The 20654-nt window shown below is 38.4% G+C and overlaps 1 protein-coding gene across 1 annotated transcript in view; it reads right to left on the bottom strand.

The window, feature by feature from the left end:
- Positions 1-14092, bottom strand: part of scfd2 (sec1 family domain containing 2) — a 109503-nt gene extending 95411 nt beyond the window's left edge. The window contains exons 1-2 of the mRNA XM_054602676.1: positions 13112-14092; positions 11209-11377 (exon numbers count right to left, since the gene is read on the bottom strand). Coding sequence (XP_054458651.1) covers positions 11209-11377; positions 13112-13904 — 962 coding nt within the window. The 5' untranslated portion in view covers positions 13905-14092. The remainder of the gene's footprint in view (positions 1-11208; positions 11378-13111) is intronic.
- Between the last annotated feature and the right edge of the window lie 6562 nt (positions 14093-20654).

Here is a 20654-nt window from a genome sequence, read left to right as displayed (position 1 = left end):
GATAAAAAGCAGGCATCAAAGTCTTACATCGCCGTCTTTGCTTTTGACAGCAAGTCTGACAAGCCGACATGATCTCCTCGGTTCTCTGAGGAGCGACCAGAAAACTGCAGGGAGAACGAGACAAAGAGAGAAAAAAGGAGGCTGAGGACACAGAGAGAGGAAGGGAGGGAGCTCGTTGACAAATCCACTCTGTTTTTCTTTTCTTTCTTTCTTTTTGAAACTTTTTTCTTTCTCCTTTTCTAACTGCCATGTGTTTAATATCAGATGTAATCTGTTCCAGACCTCGGGGCTGGGTCTGGATTGGGGGAGAGTAGAGGGGCTCTCACTGGGACGCCCGCCATCTTCACACCAGAACCAGACACAAAGAACCGGCTAACGGGACCAGAGTCTAACGTAAAAATACAAGAAACAAGAAAGTAACAGAGGTATTTCAAAGCAAAATCTTGGTTCGCTCAAAGGAAGAACTACCCCTGAAAACTGACCATTTGTACATAAGTAACTCAGCGCAAGTCACCTTGAATTCTTGAAGAAAACTTTGTTTTTCTCGCATTTGTCCAAAATGAACAGAGACAATTCTTGATGAATGGTAGTAAATGGAGCGAAGTTTAACAACAGCGAAACTTTATAAAGAAATCAGTTTACTCTCACACATCTTCCTATAAATTGGTAGTGGAGGAAATGATTTAAATAGTAATGTTTTAGTAAAGATGTATGCAAGTGTGAAGTAGTGAGAATACGATAAATGAGACTCAGAATAAACTGAACAAGTTATATGACTGTTTTTGATGTTGTAAAAAGGAATTTACTTAAATGAATAAAGACCTTTCTCAGTTTCTTTCGTCGTTGAGACATGAGACAAAGTTTTTTAATGAATTCAAAGTAACACAAGGGGGGGGTAACATATGTACAAATGATCATTTTGTGGTTAAAGTACCACTTAAGTAGTGATTAAGACGTAGCTGTGCTATTGGTGAAGAGCTGTGACGTGGTGTTATTACTAGAAAACCCTCCTCCTAATACTTGAGAATAAACACTTGATGGAGTATCGGAACTGCAGGGATTGCGCAAAAAGCGTGAAGTCCCACATACTTGACGTGGTTGAAATACCGACAGTGTGACTTGACCAGGATACGTGTGTGAGCAGCGTGTACACATGCATCTGTGTACATGTTTGCACACAAACCCCCCCGTGCATCAGTGTGTGTGTGTGTGTGTGTGTGTGTGTGTGTGTGTGTGTGTGTGTGTGTGTGTGTGTGTGTGTGTTCTAGGATGGCGGAGTAGATGAAATATGGTTCCAATTTGGCTCTCTGCCCAACAGAACCCCTCCTCTGTGGAACTGCTCCCCTGACACTTCCCATAGGCCATTTGGTCAGACGAAGGCGGGGGTGCAAGCTGGGCCGAGGGGTGAGGGGTGAGGGGTGAGGTTTATACTGGCAGGGTGTGAGACAGGCTCCATAACCAGCCGAGGAAAGTTGTTGAGTAACTACTATTTTAAGAGAGAGAGCGGGGGTGTTGTTGGCCATCTGAAAACATTAAGTGTGACTGTGTGTTGAAGAAGTATCAGATACAACCTGTAGGGGGCAGTCTTGCTCTTGACTGGTGTCCTCCATAGTGGACTTGCTTACTTGGACAGGATGAGTGGGTGTTTTTGGTGAAGTGAGGAGGCTCAAACTAAATTCCACTACATGTGTAACGTGTGCCGCACCATTAAAAAAGCATCAAATACTGTAACGTAAAGAAAGATGTGAGCGCCACGGGGAGAAATAAACACTAATGCTCATTAACCCTCTGAATCTGAAGCAGTTTTGGGGGCGTCTTTCTTTGCACATTTTTCTCTCTGCGGTCTTGATTTTCACTGCAATATACAAGTCATCTACCTTTATGGAAACAGCACAATCATGGCTAGAAGTAGGGGAGAACTCACAAATGTCTTATGTGCATAATAACACAGTTAAAATGCAATAAATCATAAAAAAGAAACAACATAAGTTACATTTTTTGATCATTTATTTTACAAAAATGGGAAAACAATGGAATCTATATATCCAACATGTTTCCTAGTGTCCACAAGTTTTACCAATTTGGGGGAAAAATGGAGGGTTTTCTTTATTTAACTATTTACATTTTACATCCTCTCCTTCCAGCCTCTCCTCTCTGCTCTGTGTTCAGCAGCCAGCCCAATCATGTCTTCATAGTTTCACTGAGGAGCTCAGTACTTTATGTTTTTTTACAGAATTTTGTTAAATTAAACGGTTTATTTGGGGCAAGATTTTAAAGTAAATGTTCTGGATGAAATATCACAATTTGAAGCTTTGCTTTTGTTGCTTCTTCTGATGGAAAAGTTCGTCACACATGATGTGTTCAAGAACTCTGGGAAAGATAAAAATCTGACAATAATTAGCAGTAAACGTGTAGTTTTGGCGACTGTTTAAAGAAAAATGCTTTTCAATCCTGTGGTTGGGTTTTAGGGTTCAGAGGGTAAAAGCGATGAAATACCTCATGTCCGAGTCATTAATGATTGTAGGGGGTGTGGGGGGGTTGAGGAGGGGGATAGTATTCCTGGAAGTGAATGATGCGGCAGAAAAGAATGACTTTAACCGTTCTGACTCAGGATTTCTTTATTTTACTCCCCATCCTGTTGTGTTTCAGTGTTTTCTTCTTTACTCTGAGCCCACTCACTCAGTGAAACAAGTACTGCAAATTTGGTATTCATGACATGATTCAGAAGTGAGTCATACTGCTGAACATACATATGATTGATGAAGCCTCCTGGACGGCTGGCAAAACGTCTTAAAAAAAAGGTCATTTTACATAAATAACTGAAAACACATTTTTTTCACTCTAACAGTGCAGAGCACCATCATTTTATATGACCACTTAGAGACATGTGTCTATTAGATTTCAGGAAGAATAAATCTAGGGTAGAAAGAAATTTTATGGAGGCAACCACTCTTGTTTTATTGTTTCCATGAAGGAAAAGTGCTGTTTTTGAGCACTTTTTGTTTTTGAGTACCAAGAATGAAACAAGACTGAAGTAAATGATTGAAAGAAGAAATACAATAGAATATCCATAACTATAGTTTCATTAGTTTACGATGATCTGAAAGTAGTATCGTTGTTTTTACGTTAGCTTAGAATGAGCCGTTCATAGGGAGTCCGTCATGTTGCTGTCGGATTTGTTGTTACCTAAAGGCCACCGTAGTTCTCCACACGCTTGTTAAGCTGCAGGGACGTCGTCCGCAGAATGTAAAGGGGACCACCTGTCATCATCTGAATTCAGATGGTTATCAAAGGGTTCTGGGTAGAACCACCTGGGAGGGTTCAAGATGAAACCCTTGGAATTAAAAAAGGGTGTTTGGTAGAACGCCCTTGGGCAGTTCTAGATGAAACCCTTGGAATAAAGAAGGATTCATGGTAGTACTCCTACTTCTAAGCAGAACCCCTGGGGGGCTCTAAATCTGAAACCTTCGTAATATAAATAGGTTCTCGGGAGAAACCAATGGGTGGGATCTAGAGGAAACCATTGGAATAAAATACAGGTCCTCGGTAGAACTCCCTGGGAGGGTTCAAGATGAAAACCTTTGAATATAAACACGTTCTTGGTAGAACCTCCTGGTTGGGATCTAGATAAAACCATTGGAATAAAGAAAGGGTTCTTTGTAGAAACCCATGTATTGGGTCTAGATGAAACCCTTGAAATATAGAAGTGTTCTTGGTAGGAATCCTTGGAGGGTTCTGGAGAAACCCTTTGAAATTAAAAAGGTACTCGGTAGAACCAACCTTTAAAATGTGGAAAGGTTGTGGATTGAACCTCCAGAGAGGGTTTTTGATGGAACAATTACACCATAAAGGGGTTCTCTGTAGAACCTTTCACAGATGGTTCTATGTATAACCCTTTATGTTGGGTTCTAGATAGCACCTTTATTTCTTAAGAGTGCACAATCTACTGTAATGCATTGCAATGCTGTAGATGACCAAGATAATGTGTGCGTGTTCTTTAAAACAGGTCCATGTGTAACAGATTCATCCTAATAGGATTGAGCAAGGTCAGCCTCAATCCCTGAGTTCATTTATGGAGTGTGTTTAATTGGCCGGTTTCCTGTAAACATCCTCATGTACATGTGAGGGAGAGAGAGAGAGAGAGAGAGAGAGAGAGAGAGAGAGAGAGAGAGAGAGAGAGAGAGAGAGAGAGAGAGAGAGAGGTGGACTGAAAACAGACATGGCCTTGAGCGTCTGAGCGTCCTGGCAAGAGAGACAAATGACCCAACGGATTTATATGGAAAGAAAAGTTCTGCAGGAAGTGAGGAGAGGACGGAGGAGACACACACTAAAAATCAAACAACACAGAAGCACCAGGAACTTATTTTATACTGATATTAAACTAAATAATAGTAAAATACATCACTGTTAACACCCTTTACAATCACAATTTATGTTCTAGATTGAAAAGCAAAAAGGTAAAGTAGTAAACCTCTTGCTTGATTTGATGGGCTGCCTCGATCAATTGTGACATTGACGAGTGGTCGACTTAACTTGGTTTACTAAAAGTTAGAAGTTAACTTTTTTTACAGGATTCGTTTCCAGGGATTCGTTTCCAGCGACTCATGTCTAGCAAAGCGTTTCTAGCCATGTGTCTCGGTGTGATCGGCCCCTATTTGTATCATTTATACGGTAGGATTATTTGCAGTGAAAACTTACAAAACTTCCAAATGAAATGTGATGTTGGCAGCATTTGTAAAATGTTTACACAAAATAACCCCAAAAAGCCTGATAAAACTGTTGGAAACGTTCTTCTTCTGCAGTAGAGAGATAACTGTAAAGTGTGGGAAGAGGTGAGGAATGAAAGGAGCTGTAGGGGGTGATGCGGGAGTCTCTTCCTCCCCTCATGAGTCTTCACTAGTTTAACATTTCAAATGAAAGCCAACAGTAGGGGCTCTTTGAAGGAGTGAGGACCGGAGGATGTAAAGTGCTATCTTACTGAATAAATGCACGCACACTCTTTTTTCCAAATAGAAAGTGTGTTCTTCAGTGAATATCAAACGACGGAGAAGAAGACAGCATAGGTTATGTTATCTCAGTCCTGATGGGAACACGGAGTACAAGTTGTTCAGGTGAAAGTAATCTACTTGATTGATGTACTGTGAGTTTCAGGATGAGATACTTTCTACACCGAGGGGAGAAAACAGAATTAGGCAGCGGAAGAAACAGAGACACAACATCTGAAATGGGACCAGGGGAGACGTCGGCTCACTGCATCCAGAGATACGACCAAATCCCTGCATCTCCAACAAATAACCGTCAAGATCGACAGATAGGAACTGTTCTTATCTCTGGCGGAGTTATCTTTGACATTGAGGGGAGTCTTTGATGAAAATCAGTGCGATGAATCATTAGATGAAAGCAACCAAACTGTGCTGTTTTGCAGAGACGCATTTGGCTGAAAGGGAGAACTGGTTCGTCTTTGAAAGTGTGATTATTTTAGTCACTAATTGGGTTCTTACTTATATATACGGAGGCCCTGAGAGGCGGGTAAGAAAAAGACAATTCTAAGTATGATCCATATTAGTTTCTCTTCTGTTTTTATGACTTTAAAACAGGTGAAAAAAAAGCTTTTGCCAGGATGATCTTTCTTGTTGTTGTAATACTCATTTTGGCCACAAGGGGCTGAATTGCACCACTTTCCCATGTTCATGATTGGACTACATGCATTCATGGTTTCTTCCAGGTGAGTTATTATTTCTCCATGCACTCTAAAAAGATACAAAGTACATTATTTATATATTATGTTTTGGTAAGTGAGTACCATTACTGTCACGTCTTTCTTTGGCTAGAAATGTGATTAATCAACGCTAATCTGCCGAAAACATGAATGCTTTTAGTCCTATTTAGAACATTGTGTAGTGATTGACTTAAGCCTTGTGGACGAAATGAGCATTACAACAACAATCATTGGAAAATGATCCTGACCAAAAATTGTATAAATTCACATGCCATAACTTTTATTTCTCCCCCGTTTTCAGGTTCATAAACTTTTCTTAGAAAAATGGTAAAACTCAGTGGATTTTTTTAAGGCACTTTTTTTTCAAGGCAATTATTCTGGCAAAACCTGTCACCTGTTCATAAGACATAAACACAGGAGTAAAAAATATTTAGTTCGGACTTCTATCTATTTATTGAAAGTAAATCACCAGATTTTTTTACTTCCCTCTCAGGGCTTCCGTACTTAGCAATTCCATCAATTGCAAAGTTTTATTCCACAGAACGGAAAGCTCTTTCTTTCCTCTACTTCCTGTCTATTTCCTTATGTATAATATATATATATATATATATATATATATATATATATATATATATATATATATATATGCACTGCAATTCATTTCCCACAGACTAACATTCATCATCTGCAGGTTCAACTATGTTGACAGTGTTACTGTAAGAATTACATTTTCTTCAAGGTACAATGTAATGAGCCTGATGTTTGTCCAGAATCAACATCCTGTGTATCGCTGTTAACAGTTCTGTGTTCCTGTTCAAACCCTTTAATCCTCATAACATACTCAATAGGCAGGCCTTTACTATAGTGTCAGTAATGATGTAGGTAAGGTTGTTTTTTTAGCCTATAAATCACACAAAAGACTTACTTTTAGTAAGTAGGATATTGGAAAAACAATCGTAACCCTATAAGGAACCACCATAGAATGGATATGAACAGTTTTATTGATTCTTGGTGGGGTAAAAACAGGGTTAGCTGTCCCAAGTTATCTGTCAGTTCCTCTCTTTCCACTATAACTATCTCTGTTGTTTTAGTTACGTATTCCCCATACAGCCTGCACTTAAAGAAGATTGCATTGGCTTTTTTTATTTCATGCTCATATTTCCCAGCTGGGACAGAAATAGGTGTTTTTCCCCCTCCTTCCTGGTGGTAAGCGTTCAAGATGGACTTGGCAGATTTGGAGGAGATGGCAGCCCTCGCAGTGTTTTCTCATGACAGGGTGCGGTCCAGTTAAACGCCGCCTGGCTGCAGATCAGCAGCTCCTGTGGCAGACCCCGGAGCACCTTGGCCACCCGTACTCGGTGCTGCCCACATGGAGCACACTCCCACCACAGGATCAAGGTCGAGGTGCAGCCAGATGACGGGGGTGCAGGGTTCAGTGTGAGACTGAGGGAAACTTGGTGCCCTCTGCCAATGAGGTTCACAAGTCTTCCTTTAGGATCACAAGCTAAGCTCAGCAAATCACACAGACCGGTCTGGAAGGTACCTGACCACAAACACAACAAACAACCCTCCCACCGACACTTTCACTCAACACTCTTTCTTTATACAGAAAACTGGGCATCCTGGCACAAAAGAACTCCATATAGTGCAAGAGTGGAGTAAGAAAAAACAGGCGAAATATCTCAGTATGTGTGTGAATGTATACACCCACACATAGTATAGTTGTTCCGTGGCTCGATTACTTAAAACCACAGAGTGAAAGTCAGGTTGTAGGATCAGGAAAAATTCACACCAGGTTATGAAAGACAATACGACAGTAATTGCAAAGCAAGTGTGGGGTCTCGCAAGGAGAGCTAGAATCAACAACCACCCACGGAATGTTTAAGACACGGTGATCTGTAAAAATATCCTGGAATTACTGAAGGAAATATCATAGAAAAAAGGTCCAAATTACGTCCGCACCTAATGTTTAAAAGGCTCGAGTTGGTCCACACAACAAAACCAAAGCAAAACACACAGTGGGTTTCAGCCAAATATAGCCCAACAAATCATAGGTGTATCAACACCCAGTGGGAGGAGAAGTCATTGTATAGACAATGAAACCACACGGAGCCAGAAGGTCTTTGCACGGTTCATATCATGCAAAGAACAAAATCCATTCTAAAAATGTTTTGTAGAATTAGGAGAGATTAATGCTTAAGAGCAGTACAACTCTTAAAAACATGCATTTGCAGAGCCCCCCGTCTTGAAGGCATTAGAGAGACTGACATAAACTCTGCCTGTGGCGAGCCGAGCACTTGAAGGCAGTTAAATAAAGTGGGAACTCCAAGCTTCTCTCTCGCAGAGGCTCTTCAATCTCTTGAAACATCTGTGATAAGGCTCCACGGGGCCATCTGCTCAGAGATAGCAGAGGCAATAACACTCCGGTGGATGGGGCCGGCCTCGATCAGACACAGCCACCGCCGGATTGCTTTTTACTCTCAGCTACACTTCTGCAGCCGTCTGTTTGGTGTGGGAGCACCTGCTGGAAGGTGTAAACCATATCTGAGCGGGTCGTCTAAATGCTGCAAGGATGAAGTGTTGTGTGTTGGAAAGTGTTGGTGAAGCCTGGGACTCAATAGTTGGTGGAAAGATCGGGGAGAATGATTGCAAACAAAGCCGCCGGGTAGATTTGTCACGCTAATAATCGACTTATTGTACGATATATGGACCTCATTTTTACGTTATTGACTTATCCTTCCATAAAAACCTGTACAATGTTTACATTAACTACATATTGTACGTGGAACGGACGTGACCTTGACATCTTTTCCGTTATCGACTATAGTACAATATAAGTATGTAGATGTACATATATTATCACACGATATATGGACATGACCTCGCTCATTTTTACGTGATCAATTTATGAAAGGATTTATGGACAAATATTTGATCATTTTTACTGTATCGACTAATTATCCGATATATGGAGAAGACCTCACTGATATTTACGTCATCGACTTATCGTACGATATATTGACATAGATTTTCATTTTAAAGTTATTGACATATTCTTCTCAAAACCTCGATATTGCCCGTTATGTTTACATATGTGTTTGTTTAAGAACCTCACCAACATTTCGGCCAACGTGATGAATAAAAAGCATTGTTTTCACTTCCATTGTAAGACTTGGGCATTGCGCAGACATTGAATATTCTTAAGAATTAAAAGCGAATTTGCCTTTAAAAGGGTCGTAAAATGACAATAATAGATTATTGTAAATGTATCATTAAACAAAAGTACTTATCCACAGGCCTACAGCTAAGACCTCAACCTCTGCACAGCCACCAATACAAACCTCTGATCCATCATCACACACTTAATCCTTTCTTACGGGCCGACAATGTGAGAGGGAAAGCTTGTTCTGCAGCATTAAACATGCCATATGAAACATTTCATCTGTCTACAGAGACAACTCAGCTGTGGTTTGCATTCAGAACAGCTACGGTGACTGGTTGACGTGGATCTGGTTGACGTGCCCCAGACTTAAGTCCTGCATCCAGAGGGGGTCGGTGCAACCTGCCCCTGCTGTGCTCGCATTATCTGCTACAGTACACACTGTGTAAATATCACTGACTAGAAAGACCCAAGACTGGTTCCATGACAACAGAACCTCCCACCTCGCTCAGAACCCTGGATTTGTAGTTCATTCATGAACTCAACGGGGCCAGACACACTGCATGACAGCCTCCGCCACAAAACTCTTCTTCAGTCAGAGGCTTTTCCTCCTGCAGCCACATGAAGGAGTGGAACACATGATGTCGGACTAATCCCTGCCATGTTCAACAGCCCCACCGCAGGCGCCCGACACGTGCGTCTGCACAGCCAAGACCAGAGGCAAGCTTCACTGAGCCCACTGGCAACTAATGCTGGTCATGTGCCACTCATCTCACTCAGCGGGGGGGGGCTGGCTCGTGAGAGTGTGTTTGGCCAGGTGGGAAAAGTATGTTAACATGTATATTGTGGTTGTGTCAGTGGGAGGGATGGGATCCAATGGGCCAGTTCCATTTTGAATTCATTCTCCTCCAAACAAACTACCTTAAGAAGATTTGATTAGAGATTCTGAACTGGATTCAGACCAGTACAGTCCAGTCAGTGGACAAGAATGAACCCCAGTCAGATAGGATACATATTCAATGGGGAGGTGGGAGTCAAGATATTTGCTCCTCTGTAACTAAACTCATAATTCTGGAGACATTTTAACCTTGTGCAAAATACCCCTAAAAGCCTCAATTAGAAAATTTGGGTGATCATTAGACAATTATTTCTTAATTGCAATTACCACTAAAATGTATTCTAAAAGCTTACTAATGCCCAGCAGCTTTTATCATTCAAATTGCAAAACATTTACGAGCAAATATGAATAGTGAGTGCAAGAGACGATTTCTGCAGTAAACGACACCTTTCATGGAAAATTGGATTAAAGCAGGACATCGTCTCTCCTCTTCTTGGATACGAGGACGGCAACCAAAAGAAGCCGAGCCGAGGTGTGTGTGTCGGGTTCGAGCGTGTGCTGTGCCTATTCAGGGCGTAGTTGTTGCTTGGTTGTTAACACTGTGGTAACACATACAGACAGACATCCACTGTCACATTTACAATTAGAGGCCATTTAGAACTCCAATTAACCTAAACTGCATGTCTCTGGGATTTGGGAGAAAACTGGAGCAGCCAGAGGATGAAAACCTCACAAAGAGAGGCGACACCAGGCAGCCGGCAGGTTAGAAACCCTGGACCAACTTGTTATTCTTTCTTTTTAAACACAATTATGTAATATTAAATTATTTAACAGGTGAGTTGTGTAACTCACAATGTACAGAGGTATTAGCTATAGAGACAGAATGCATTTTTTGGACCAGGCTGTAAACATGTTTTTGGAGCCTCAAGTGGCCGTTTAAGGGAACTGCTGCTTTTTGGCAATTCCTCTTTGGCTTCATCTCACAGCACCGGAGGTTATCGCTTGGTGTGTATGTACAGTTTATATGTATTTATGTGCATCGGTATATGTATGTTGCTTTTTTAATGCTTATGTATACTGTATGCATACGTTTCATTAACTTCCAGAAACGTTCCCTAATATAGCTTATGTTTTGAATTTCCTCACCTCGGAAAGCACTTTGTGCTCATGGCTTAAAAAGCGCCCTATTAATGAAAAATAATGTCATTAAATATTATTGTTAATCACTATTATAATTGTTGTTATTATTATTATAATTATCATAAGCATATTTTGTGTGCTTAAAATGAGAGTAAAACAAGCACTTTAAAATGCTAGCGATATCTCTAGAGGGAATTATGGACGGATTAATGATTATGCTGAGAAACAGAACATAATTGTGGCTGTAATTATCACTGTCACACTTTGTTTTACGGTACATTTATAAGTTATACTCTGATTATAAACCAAATATGAGCTCCTGTTCTATAAACCGTCATCAGAGAGACTCACTGGGTCTGAGCGAGGCAGCCGGGGGCCACGGTGTTCTGGGAGTGGGGGGTCCTCTGCAGACTGGTGAGCTCCAGCATGTCCACCTGTACGTCTGTCACGTGACCGGGTAAAGGTTTGAGCACAGTCAGAATCTTCTCCACCAGGTTGTCGCCATGGTGACCAACAGCTCCTGAGAACCAAAAACATGTATTCAGGATGTGGTAAGAGTTGTCAGTGACGTACAAGTAGAGAAGGTTGTTTAGAACAAGGCTGGGCATGCTATAACAATTAAAGACATTATCAATATAATAATAAATAATAAATGTAATTGTTGTAGTCGGTTCCCATGATTCCTCTAAGTTCTTCCCAAACTTTAATATTTTTCTAGTTGAATTCTTCTTTTTGTACATAGATTACTGAAGAGCATTAGGGCCAAGCAAAAGAAAAGAAAATGAGGAAAAAGAATAAAGACGATATGTCGAGAATAAGGTTGAGTTTTCAGAGTTAGTGCCAGGCGTAAGACTAAATTAATTAGAGGAGGAACATTTTAATTTTTTCTTGCATGATGTGTATGAAGCTGAAATGTAAAGAATAAAAATTTGAAATAGTATTTTGAGAACAACGTTGGAAGGTTGGGAATAAATAAATATACATTTATTAAATGAAAAAATATATAAAATAATACAAATTAAATAATAAATTAAAAAAAATGTATAAAATAATACAAATAAAATAATAATAAATAAAATTTAAAAAATTATAAAATAATACAAATAAAATAATAATTAATTAAAAATAATAAAATAAATGTCCTTATGCTTGTCCCTAATACTCTTCTATATTTCTATATTTCTATATATATATATATATATATATATATATAAAAAAATGAACATATTGTTATATTTTTAAGATTTTTTCTCTGTAGCCCATGATTAAAGTTTATTGTTTATATCTCCAGTACCAGTCAAAAGTTTGGACACACCTTCTCATTCAATGGTTTTTCTTTATTTTTATTTTTTTCTACATTGTAGATTAATATTGAAGACATCCAAACTATGAAGGAACACATATGGAATTATGTGGTAAACAAACAAATGCTCAACAAACCAGAATATGTTTTATATTTTACATTCTTCAAAGTAGTTGAATGAGAAGGTGTGAACAAACTTTTGACTGGTACTGTAGGTCAATGTTATTTATACTGAGATCTTTATTTGAGATCTATATATATATATATATATACAAATCAATCAATGTTTATCTATTTTATTTATTTACCTTAATTTAATCTATTTTTATTTGATTGAAATCTCCTTTTCTTACACTGTGATCTTTTTATTTATGATTTGATGCATTATGGTCTTAAAAAGGAGGTTTTGGTTTGTCATATTGTTTCTTTATCTATATATATATATATATCTATATACACATATATATATACTATACATATAGATATATATATATATATATATATATATATATGTATATATATATACGTATATATATATATTTATATGTGTGTATATATATATATATATATATATCAAAATCTCCTTTTCTTACACTGTGATCTTTTTATTTATGATTTGATGCATTATGGTCTTAAAAAGGAGGTTTTGGTTTGTCATATTGTTTCTTTATATATATATATATATATATATATATATATATACATATATATATATATATATATCAATATCTCCTTTTCTTACACTGTGATCTTTTTATTTATGATTTGATATATTGTGGTCTTATATATAGGTTTTGGTTTGTCATATTGTTTATATTATCTATATATATATATATATATATATATATATATATATATATATATATATCAAAATCTCCTTTTCTTACACTGTGATCTTTTTACTTATGATTTGATGCATTGTGGTCTTAAAAAGGAGGTTTCTCTTTCCACCTGTGAGATCCATCGTGCGGTCCATGAATATGATGGAGGCTCTGTTGGGGGCGGTCTTCCTCCGGGCTCTGGCCTGAGGGTGAGCGGCCAGTTCTCCCGCTATGATGCGGCTCATGGGCCCCACAGCGAAGCTCTCCTCCCGGGTCCCCGTGGCCTCAAACACAGAGTTCAACGCAGAGGTCAAGGCCCTGATGTCCAGCTGCAGCTCCGCGGGGAGAGCCTGCACGTCCACGTCCACCAGGCTTCCGTACTTCTTCTTCTTCTCCGGTCGTGTGGCGTTGATCACCTGCAGGTCAGGTGACAGCAGCGGGAACAGGTGAGAGAAACTGGGGGTGAGCAGGAGCTGCTGGGACACGGGAGCGAACCCCAACTGCGCATGCGCGACCTCTGCCGTGTAGTCCATGCTGCCCATCCACTCACACAGCTTCTCCTCCAGCTGCTGGACCACATGGCCGCCGTCCTGCTCCGAAACCACGTGGTCTGCGGTGAAGACCACGCAGTACTGGAAGCGGCTGAGGGTGATGACGTCTCTGATGACGTCTACCGCCGTGCCCCTGAGCAAGGTGTTCACCACGAACACGGCTTTGGGTTCGTGCTCCCCGCAGGACTCGAAGCTGTTGAGCTCTCTGACGTTGCGGGCTCCGGCCGCCATTAGCCGGGCCGCTCCGCCGCACCAGTGCAGCGACTCCGCGCACGTATCATCCATGAAAACAACCGCTTTATTCACTTTACTGAACACTACTTTCTCCCACACGGTGACCGGATACCGCACAAAGTCCTCCGCCGTCGACATGTTGCGTTTATTTGCAGTTAAACGCAACAGAATCGCGCCTGACAGCTGCTGGGATTCATCAAAACAAAAACACAGTCTCCTGGAGGTGACGTGGCAAACGCGCGTCGCGGCGTGATGACGTCGTTTAAAGCTCCGACTCGTTGCTATGGTGATGGCGAGCAGGACCACTCACAGGAGGTGTTTTTGAGTTTTTGCTAGGAATTTATTATTAGCAACAAAAGTTTTTATTTCACTGATGTTACTATTAAAAACACACAAAAAATAAATATTTCAAACTTTAAAGATATTTCTTTGTTATCAGTAGTTGGTCACCGGTTTCTGACCAATGACAAGGCTGGATCACTTGTCTCCATAGAAACGCCTTGACCTGTCAATTCTACTGACACCAATGGACAAGGGACTCGCTAATTATCCGACATAATTTATTATTATTAATGAGTCTCTTTATTTCACTGATGTTACTATTAACAACACTTTTATGTTTGAAAACAAAAAAATATATATTTAAAACTGTTTAAAAATATTTATTTGTTATCAGCAGTTGGTCACCGGTTTCTGACCAATGACAAGGCTGGATCACTTGTCTCCATAGAAACGCCTTGACCTGTCAATTCTACTAGCCCACCGGCTAATTATCTGACATAATTTATTATTATCAACGAGTCTTTTTATTTCACTGACGTTACTATTAAAAACACTTAAATGACTGAAAAACAAAAAATAAATATTTAAAACTTTAAAGATATTTCTTTGTTATCAGCAGTTGGTCACCGGTTTCTGACCAATGACAAGGCCGGTTGTCTCCATAGAAACGCCTTGACCTGTCAATTCCACTCACCAATGGTTTTTGAGTTTACCGGCTAATTTATTGACATAATTTATTATTATCAACAAGTCTCTTTATTTCACTGACATTACTATTAAAAACACTTAAATGACTGAAAACAAAAAATAAATATTTAAAACTGTTTAAAAATATTTCTTTCGACGGTTTTCTGACCAGTTGCTATGGTGATGACAACCACTCACAGGAGGTGTTTTTGAGTTTACTAGGAATTTATTATTAGCAACAAAAGTTTTTATTTCACTGACGTTACTATTAAAAACACTTAAATGACTGAAAACAAAAAATAAATATTTAAAACTTTAAAATATTTCTTTGTTATCAGCAGTTGGTCACCGGTTTCTGACCAATGACAAGGCCGGGTCACTTGTCTCCATAGAAACGCCTTGACCTGTCAATTCTACTGACACCAATGGACAATTTTTGAGTTAATTATCTGACATAATTTATTATTATCAACAAGTCTCTTTATTTCATTGACATTACTATTAAAAACACTTAAATGACTGAAAACAAAAAATAAATATTTAAAACTTTAAAGATATTTCTTTGTTATCAGCAGTTGGTCAACGGTTTCTGACCAATGACAAGGCTGTTTCTGATCACGGATGACTTGTCTCCATAGAAACGCCTTGACCTGTCAATTCTACTGACACCAATGGACAAGGGACTCGCTAATTATCCGACATAATTTATTATTATCAACAAGTCTCTTTATTTCACTGACGTTACTATTAAAAACACTTAAATGACTGAAAAGCAAGAAAAAAATATTTAAAACTGTTTAAAAATATGTCTTTCAACGGTTTTCTGACCAGTTGCTATGGTGATGACAAGCACAACCACTCACAGGAGGTGTTTTTGAGTTTACTAGGAATTTATTATTATCCACAAAAGTTTTTATTTCACTAACATTACTATTAAAAACACTTTTATGTTTGAAAACAAAAAAATATATATTTAAAACTGTTTAAAAATATTTATTTGATATCAGCAGTTGATTGCAGTTGGTCACCGGTTTCTGACCAATGACAAGGCCGGATCACTTGTCTCCATAGAAACGCCTTGACCTGTCAATTCTACTGACACACCAATGGACAAGGGACTCTAATTATCTGACATAATTTATTATTATATTTAATTAATTCTGTTGTATATTTGTTATATTAAAATGTCTTCCTCGGAGTCGGACTCCGAATATGTGAGCGAAGAAGACGAGGAGGGAAAAATATATCAATGTAAGTTAATTTATTGATTAGTCAATTTTTAATAATAAACAATATTATGATTAAACATAAGAAGAAGGCTTCCTCTCATCCTTAATTAAATAAAGTTAATTAAAGTAAAAGTAGAAGTAAAAGTTTAAAATTCAAAATGTTACGCAAGAAAGTTCTTTAAAGTTTTATATTATCATAGAAAATAATATCTTATTATGTTTTTATCACTATTAAGGACATGAAGGAGTATTTTAAAGTTATAGTTCATTAATGTGGAGCCAGTTTGTGATACTGGATGATGGATAGATGGAAATAGTTGCATAAAAGTCAAAATTGTACTTAAGCATAGAACTTAATTACATCCCATTACTTGTATTAATTAGAAAGATTATAGCTGATAAAGCGTATTAAAGTTAAAGTGTCAAATCAGGCCATTAACGTTTAGTTTATTTGGTGTGTGTGTGTGTGTGTGTGTGTGTTTCAGTGATTTATGAAATGATCATCGTAGATGACAAGGAGGAAAAGGAGGAGGTTCAAATCCCATCCAGGTTTGTGTCATACTGAGATATATGGTCACGCTGTATTTGTTACCAGTGTTGTAAATTAACATTGTACATTTACACAAATACTATACTTCAGTAGCTTATACAATTTTGGAGATACTTGTACTTCACTTGAGTATCTCCATTATCTACTACTTTATATATTTCTTATCCTATGCATATTCATGTACATATCAATTACAGCCAAATGACATACATTATTCTGCATAATGCATACTTTTACTTTTGGTACTTTAAGTAATAATAATACATTTGGATGTTGAGACTGGAAAACGTGACTTTTACTCATTACAGAGTATTTATGCACTGTTGTATTGCTACTTTTACTTAAGTTATAAGATTTGAGCTCTCACCAGTGATTCATTTTTAATATTCAAAAGTAATATTATAGGCATTACGCTGCATTTAAATGCTATTTTTCTTCCCAAAAGCTTGAGAAAATAACGATATAATCCAGTTTATATGAGACTATTGTGTTTTATAATCTTGCTCGTTAAATTTTTTGAATGCCTTTCTCATTGTATTGTGAGGATTTTAGAAGTTTAAAACACTCAAGTTAGACCGACCATTAGGACAAAGTCAGAGTGAACTCTGCTGCAGTCGCTCATTTCCAGCATTCCATACAGACTTAATGAAGCATTCAGACATGAGAAAACACTTTTCACAGAACAGTAATGACAGTGAGCACTGACAGTGACGGCTCCGTAAATGTGCAGCCGGTCATGTGCGACATTAAGAAGTATTTTTAATGAGGCCGGCGTTGTTTATTTGTGAGCTGGGAAATGTGTGTGTGTGTGTGTGTGTGTGTGTGTGTGTGTGTAACACAGACACACAACCGGAGCGCCGACGGTATCTGTGATCTGCATCCTCCAGCTTCAGAGTAAATGTGGCATAAAAACCTGACAATTACAGTCAGTTGCTGTACACCAAAGCTTTCAAGATAGTCTGTTTTTTTTGTATTCATGACTTCAATCCCAGATGCCCCGACTATTAGAATGAGCCACCTCAAAAAAACCTGAACAGATGTTGATGATTTATTTTATAAAGCTATTATAATAAGTATGAATTAGCTTTTTGGCAGCAAAACATAAGTCATCTCAATAAGAAAAAGGTTGTTTTAAAGGTGCAGTAACTGATGTTTTTTTTTATAATGGCATCTAAAGAATCTGTTGGCACTTAGAAAAGAAAAGTCTGAGAGAAGCACTCAGGTAAAGATAGCTTTAGTATCATTATTATCTACACAAAGCACCTGTCAAATAAACAGCGTTTTGATATGCAAGTGGATATTATCATTATTTCCAAATCTGCCCGAGATGATGAAGCCAGCGACAGTGAAAGCTCTTTTTTTTGTATAGCAATGCAGCCTCATCGACTAGAATTCAACTGTTTACTTTCCATCTTCTGACAAAACAACATTCATTTTTTCACCCTCTCATTATGTTTGTTTGCCTGTTGGGTATAAATATGAATGTGCGTCATTTGTCAGCAACCCACTTCTGTCAGAATGTAGCTTTGAGATATTTTCTTTGTTTCATTTTTTTCATTTTCGTTGTTGTGATGTATTATAGTCTGGCATGCGGAGGGTTCCGTTTGAAAATGAGGTTATTAGCGCTCGGCCCAGACAAACAGTGTTTCTCAGTGTTGGAGTTGGTGTCATGATGATGGAGCTGACCGGTTCACAATGTTCTTGCAGCTCTGGGGACTCACCTGTGCAGGTGGAGATCGAGGCTGAAAGGACGGATGCAGTTGGTAAGTTGGTGCTCATGATCAGTCCCTGGTGGCTGGAGCTCCACCCGATGGCAATGTGACGGTTCTCTTTAGGACGGGTGCCGGGAGGAAGGAAGGCTGGGTCACCTTTCTACCAATACCAAAGAATGAAACACAGAATCGAGCCCTCAACGGGACCAGTCTGCTCCTATAAGGGTCTGTGTGTGACCCAAAGCAATAAGAATGAAAAAACAACACATAAATCACCTTTTAAAAAATATATCAATAAATACAATTCCATATGGATTATTACAAAATGAAACAATAACCTGGTTGACCCTGCTGACCCGTTCTGGAGCTCCCTGACGGTGCCTCGATCCCACTTCATTATTATGAGTATTATTGTTGTTGTTATTATTGTTATTAGTAGTAGCTTTGATGACGGTAAAGGTAGGAGTAGGATTAGTATGAATGCTCATTTTTTAATTTCATTTATATATTTTATTTATTTATTTCTGATTATTATTATTATTATTTTTTTTTTAATGTATTATTATTTTTATAAGTAATTATTATTTTTATTCATGTTATTTATTTATTTTATTTATTATTTATGATACTATTTTTAACTTTCACAGCCATGCACCCAAGAGACTCCAACCTAGACTGACTCACTAACATCAAATCAACACAACACACAACAGACATAACCTTTTTCTCTTATTCTATATTATAGATTTTTTTTATTATGCATATGTTAACTTAACACGTATTCACAGTGTTTTGTCTTTTGTCTTGAAATAAAAATCTAGATAAGAGACGGCTCAGAGGACAAAACTTCACATAACACAAAAGACAGAGAGACACCAATAATTCATCAGGCAAATAACTGAATAGCATTCAGCCTCCAAAAACGCAACATTTATGCTTTTTTCTGTTAAAAAAGGTAATTTTCTAACACTTCATAATACAGAAGTTGACATCACAGATGACCCAGAAAAAATACCTTAAAAAGTGGACATCACACGACGATACTGGCTTCATTTCTGCGCATCAGCTCAATTTAAGGATTCCTTTATTTATTAAAAAATGAATAAATAATATTCATCGACATTTAAGTCCTTGGCGCTCGTGAGTTGTCTGTTTTCAGACTGCTTTTAATCCTGTCAAATGTTTTCCAGTTATTGATAACACAGAGGAACTGGACATGGACGTGTTGGACGATATTCAAGAAATCCCAGTGAAGGCGAAGTGTTCGGAGGAGAAGCCGTGGAGGAAAGCTGGTAAGAAAGTTGTCTTCGAGCCTCTAGATTATTATTTCTACGTGTAAATATATTGCAGATTGTTCGTCACTATTTTGCCTTTAGGTGCCAACATCTCAGATTACTTCAACTACGGTTTCAACGAAGAAAGCTGGAACACCTACTGCAAGAAACAGGGGAAAGTCCGTGCAGCCAATCGAAAACTAAACAGTAAAAACCCGGTAAAGTATCACTGATGTGGCCTGAAAACATCTTTTGATTTGAAGTATAAATGAATGAGGATGAGATCAGAAGGCAGAGGAGGAGTGTGATGTTGTTGTTGTTGTTGTTGTTGTTGTTGTTGTTGTTCCACTCATGTCCAGAGGGGGCAGACTACACAAGAAGAGAAGATGCCCCGTCCTGCTGCAGCCTCCAGGTCTGTAAACTCGTCTCCATGTCGTGGTCCTCTGTCCTCTCTCCTCGCTGTCACTCTAAGCTCAGAGAGCCATGAGAAGCTGGCAGATGGTAGTTTTATGTTTGTTTGTGCCACAACAACGAGCAGCCGGCTGCCATCTGTTGTCACTCTGATCCTAAGACGGGCTCAGCACATTAGGGTTGTGTTGGCGAGGGATCCCAAAGAGTCGAGGTAAACAGAGACTCGTGTTCATCTGTTAGAGGATGAAGAGGAGTTTCATAGAAAGTGTTGGGACACACGCAGAGCACTATGAAGGGATTTGTGCAAAATCATTATCTAAAATCATCACAATGAAGAATATTTAACACTTTTCTCAGACTTAAATACCCTTGTTTATTAATTATTATATACACATATTTTTCTTTAACAATTGCATTTATTTTCCGTCATCAATATCTTGCCACCACTTTGCACTCACAGTGATGGAAAAGTAAAGTACATTTACTCAAGTACATGACTGCAATTTTGACATACTTGTACTTTTCTTGAGTATTCTTATTTTATGCTACTTGATATTTCTGCTCGACTACAGGTTAATATCTCACTAAGATTAAAATATCAGCTTTACCAGTTGCTACATGGAAATACTACCTCCATGTAGTACTGATCGATGTACTGTAGCTGCGTTTTCATTTACACCAGAAAAGGAAATTGAAGCCGGGCATGACGTCAAAGAACTAGTAATACCAATTGTTAGTTTTTT

The sequence above is a fragment of the Anoplopoma fimbria genome, chromosome 8, assembly GCF_027596085.1.
Source record: "Anoplopoma fimbria isolate UVic2021 breed Golden Eagle Sablefish chromosome 8, Afim_UVic_2022, whole genome shotgun sequence".
Lineage (NCBI taxonomy): Eukaryota > Metazoa > Chordata > Actinopteri > Perciformes > Anoplopomatidae > Anoplopoma > Anoplopoma fimbria.
Note: the sequence above shows the minus strand (reverse complement) of the source record. Positions and strands in the feature narration are given on the sequence as shown.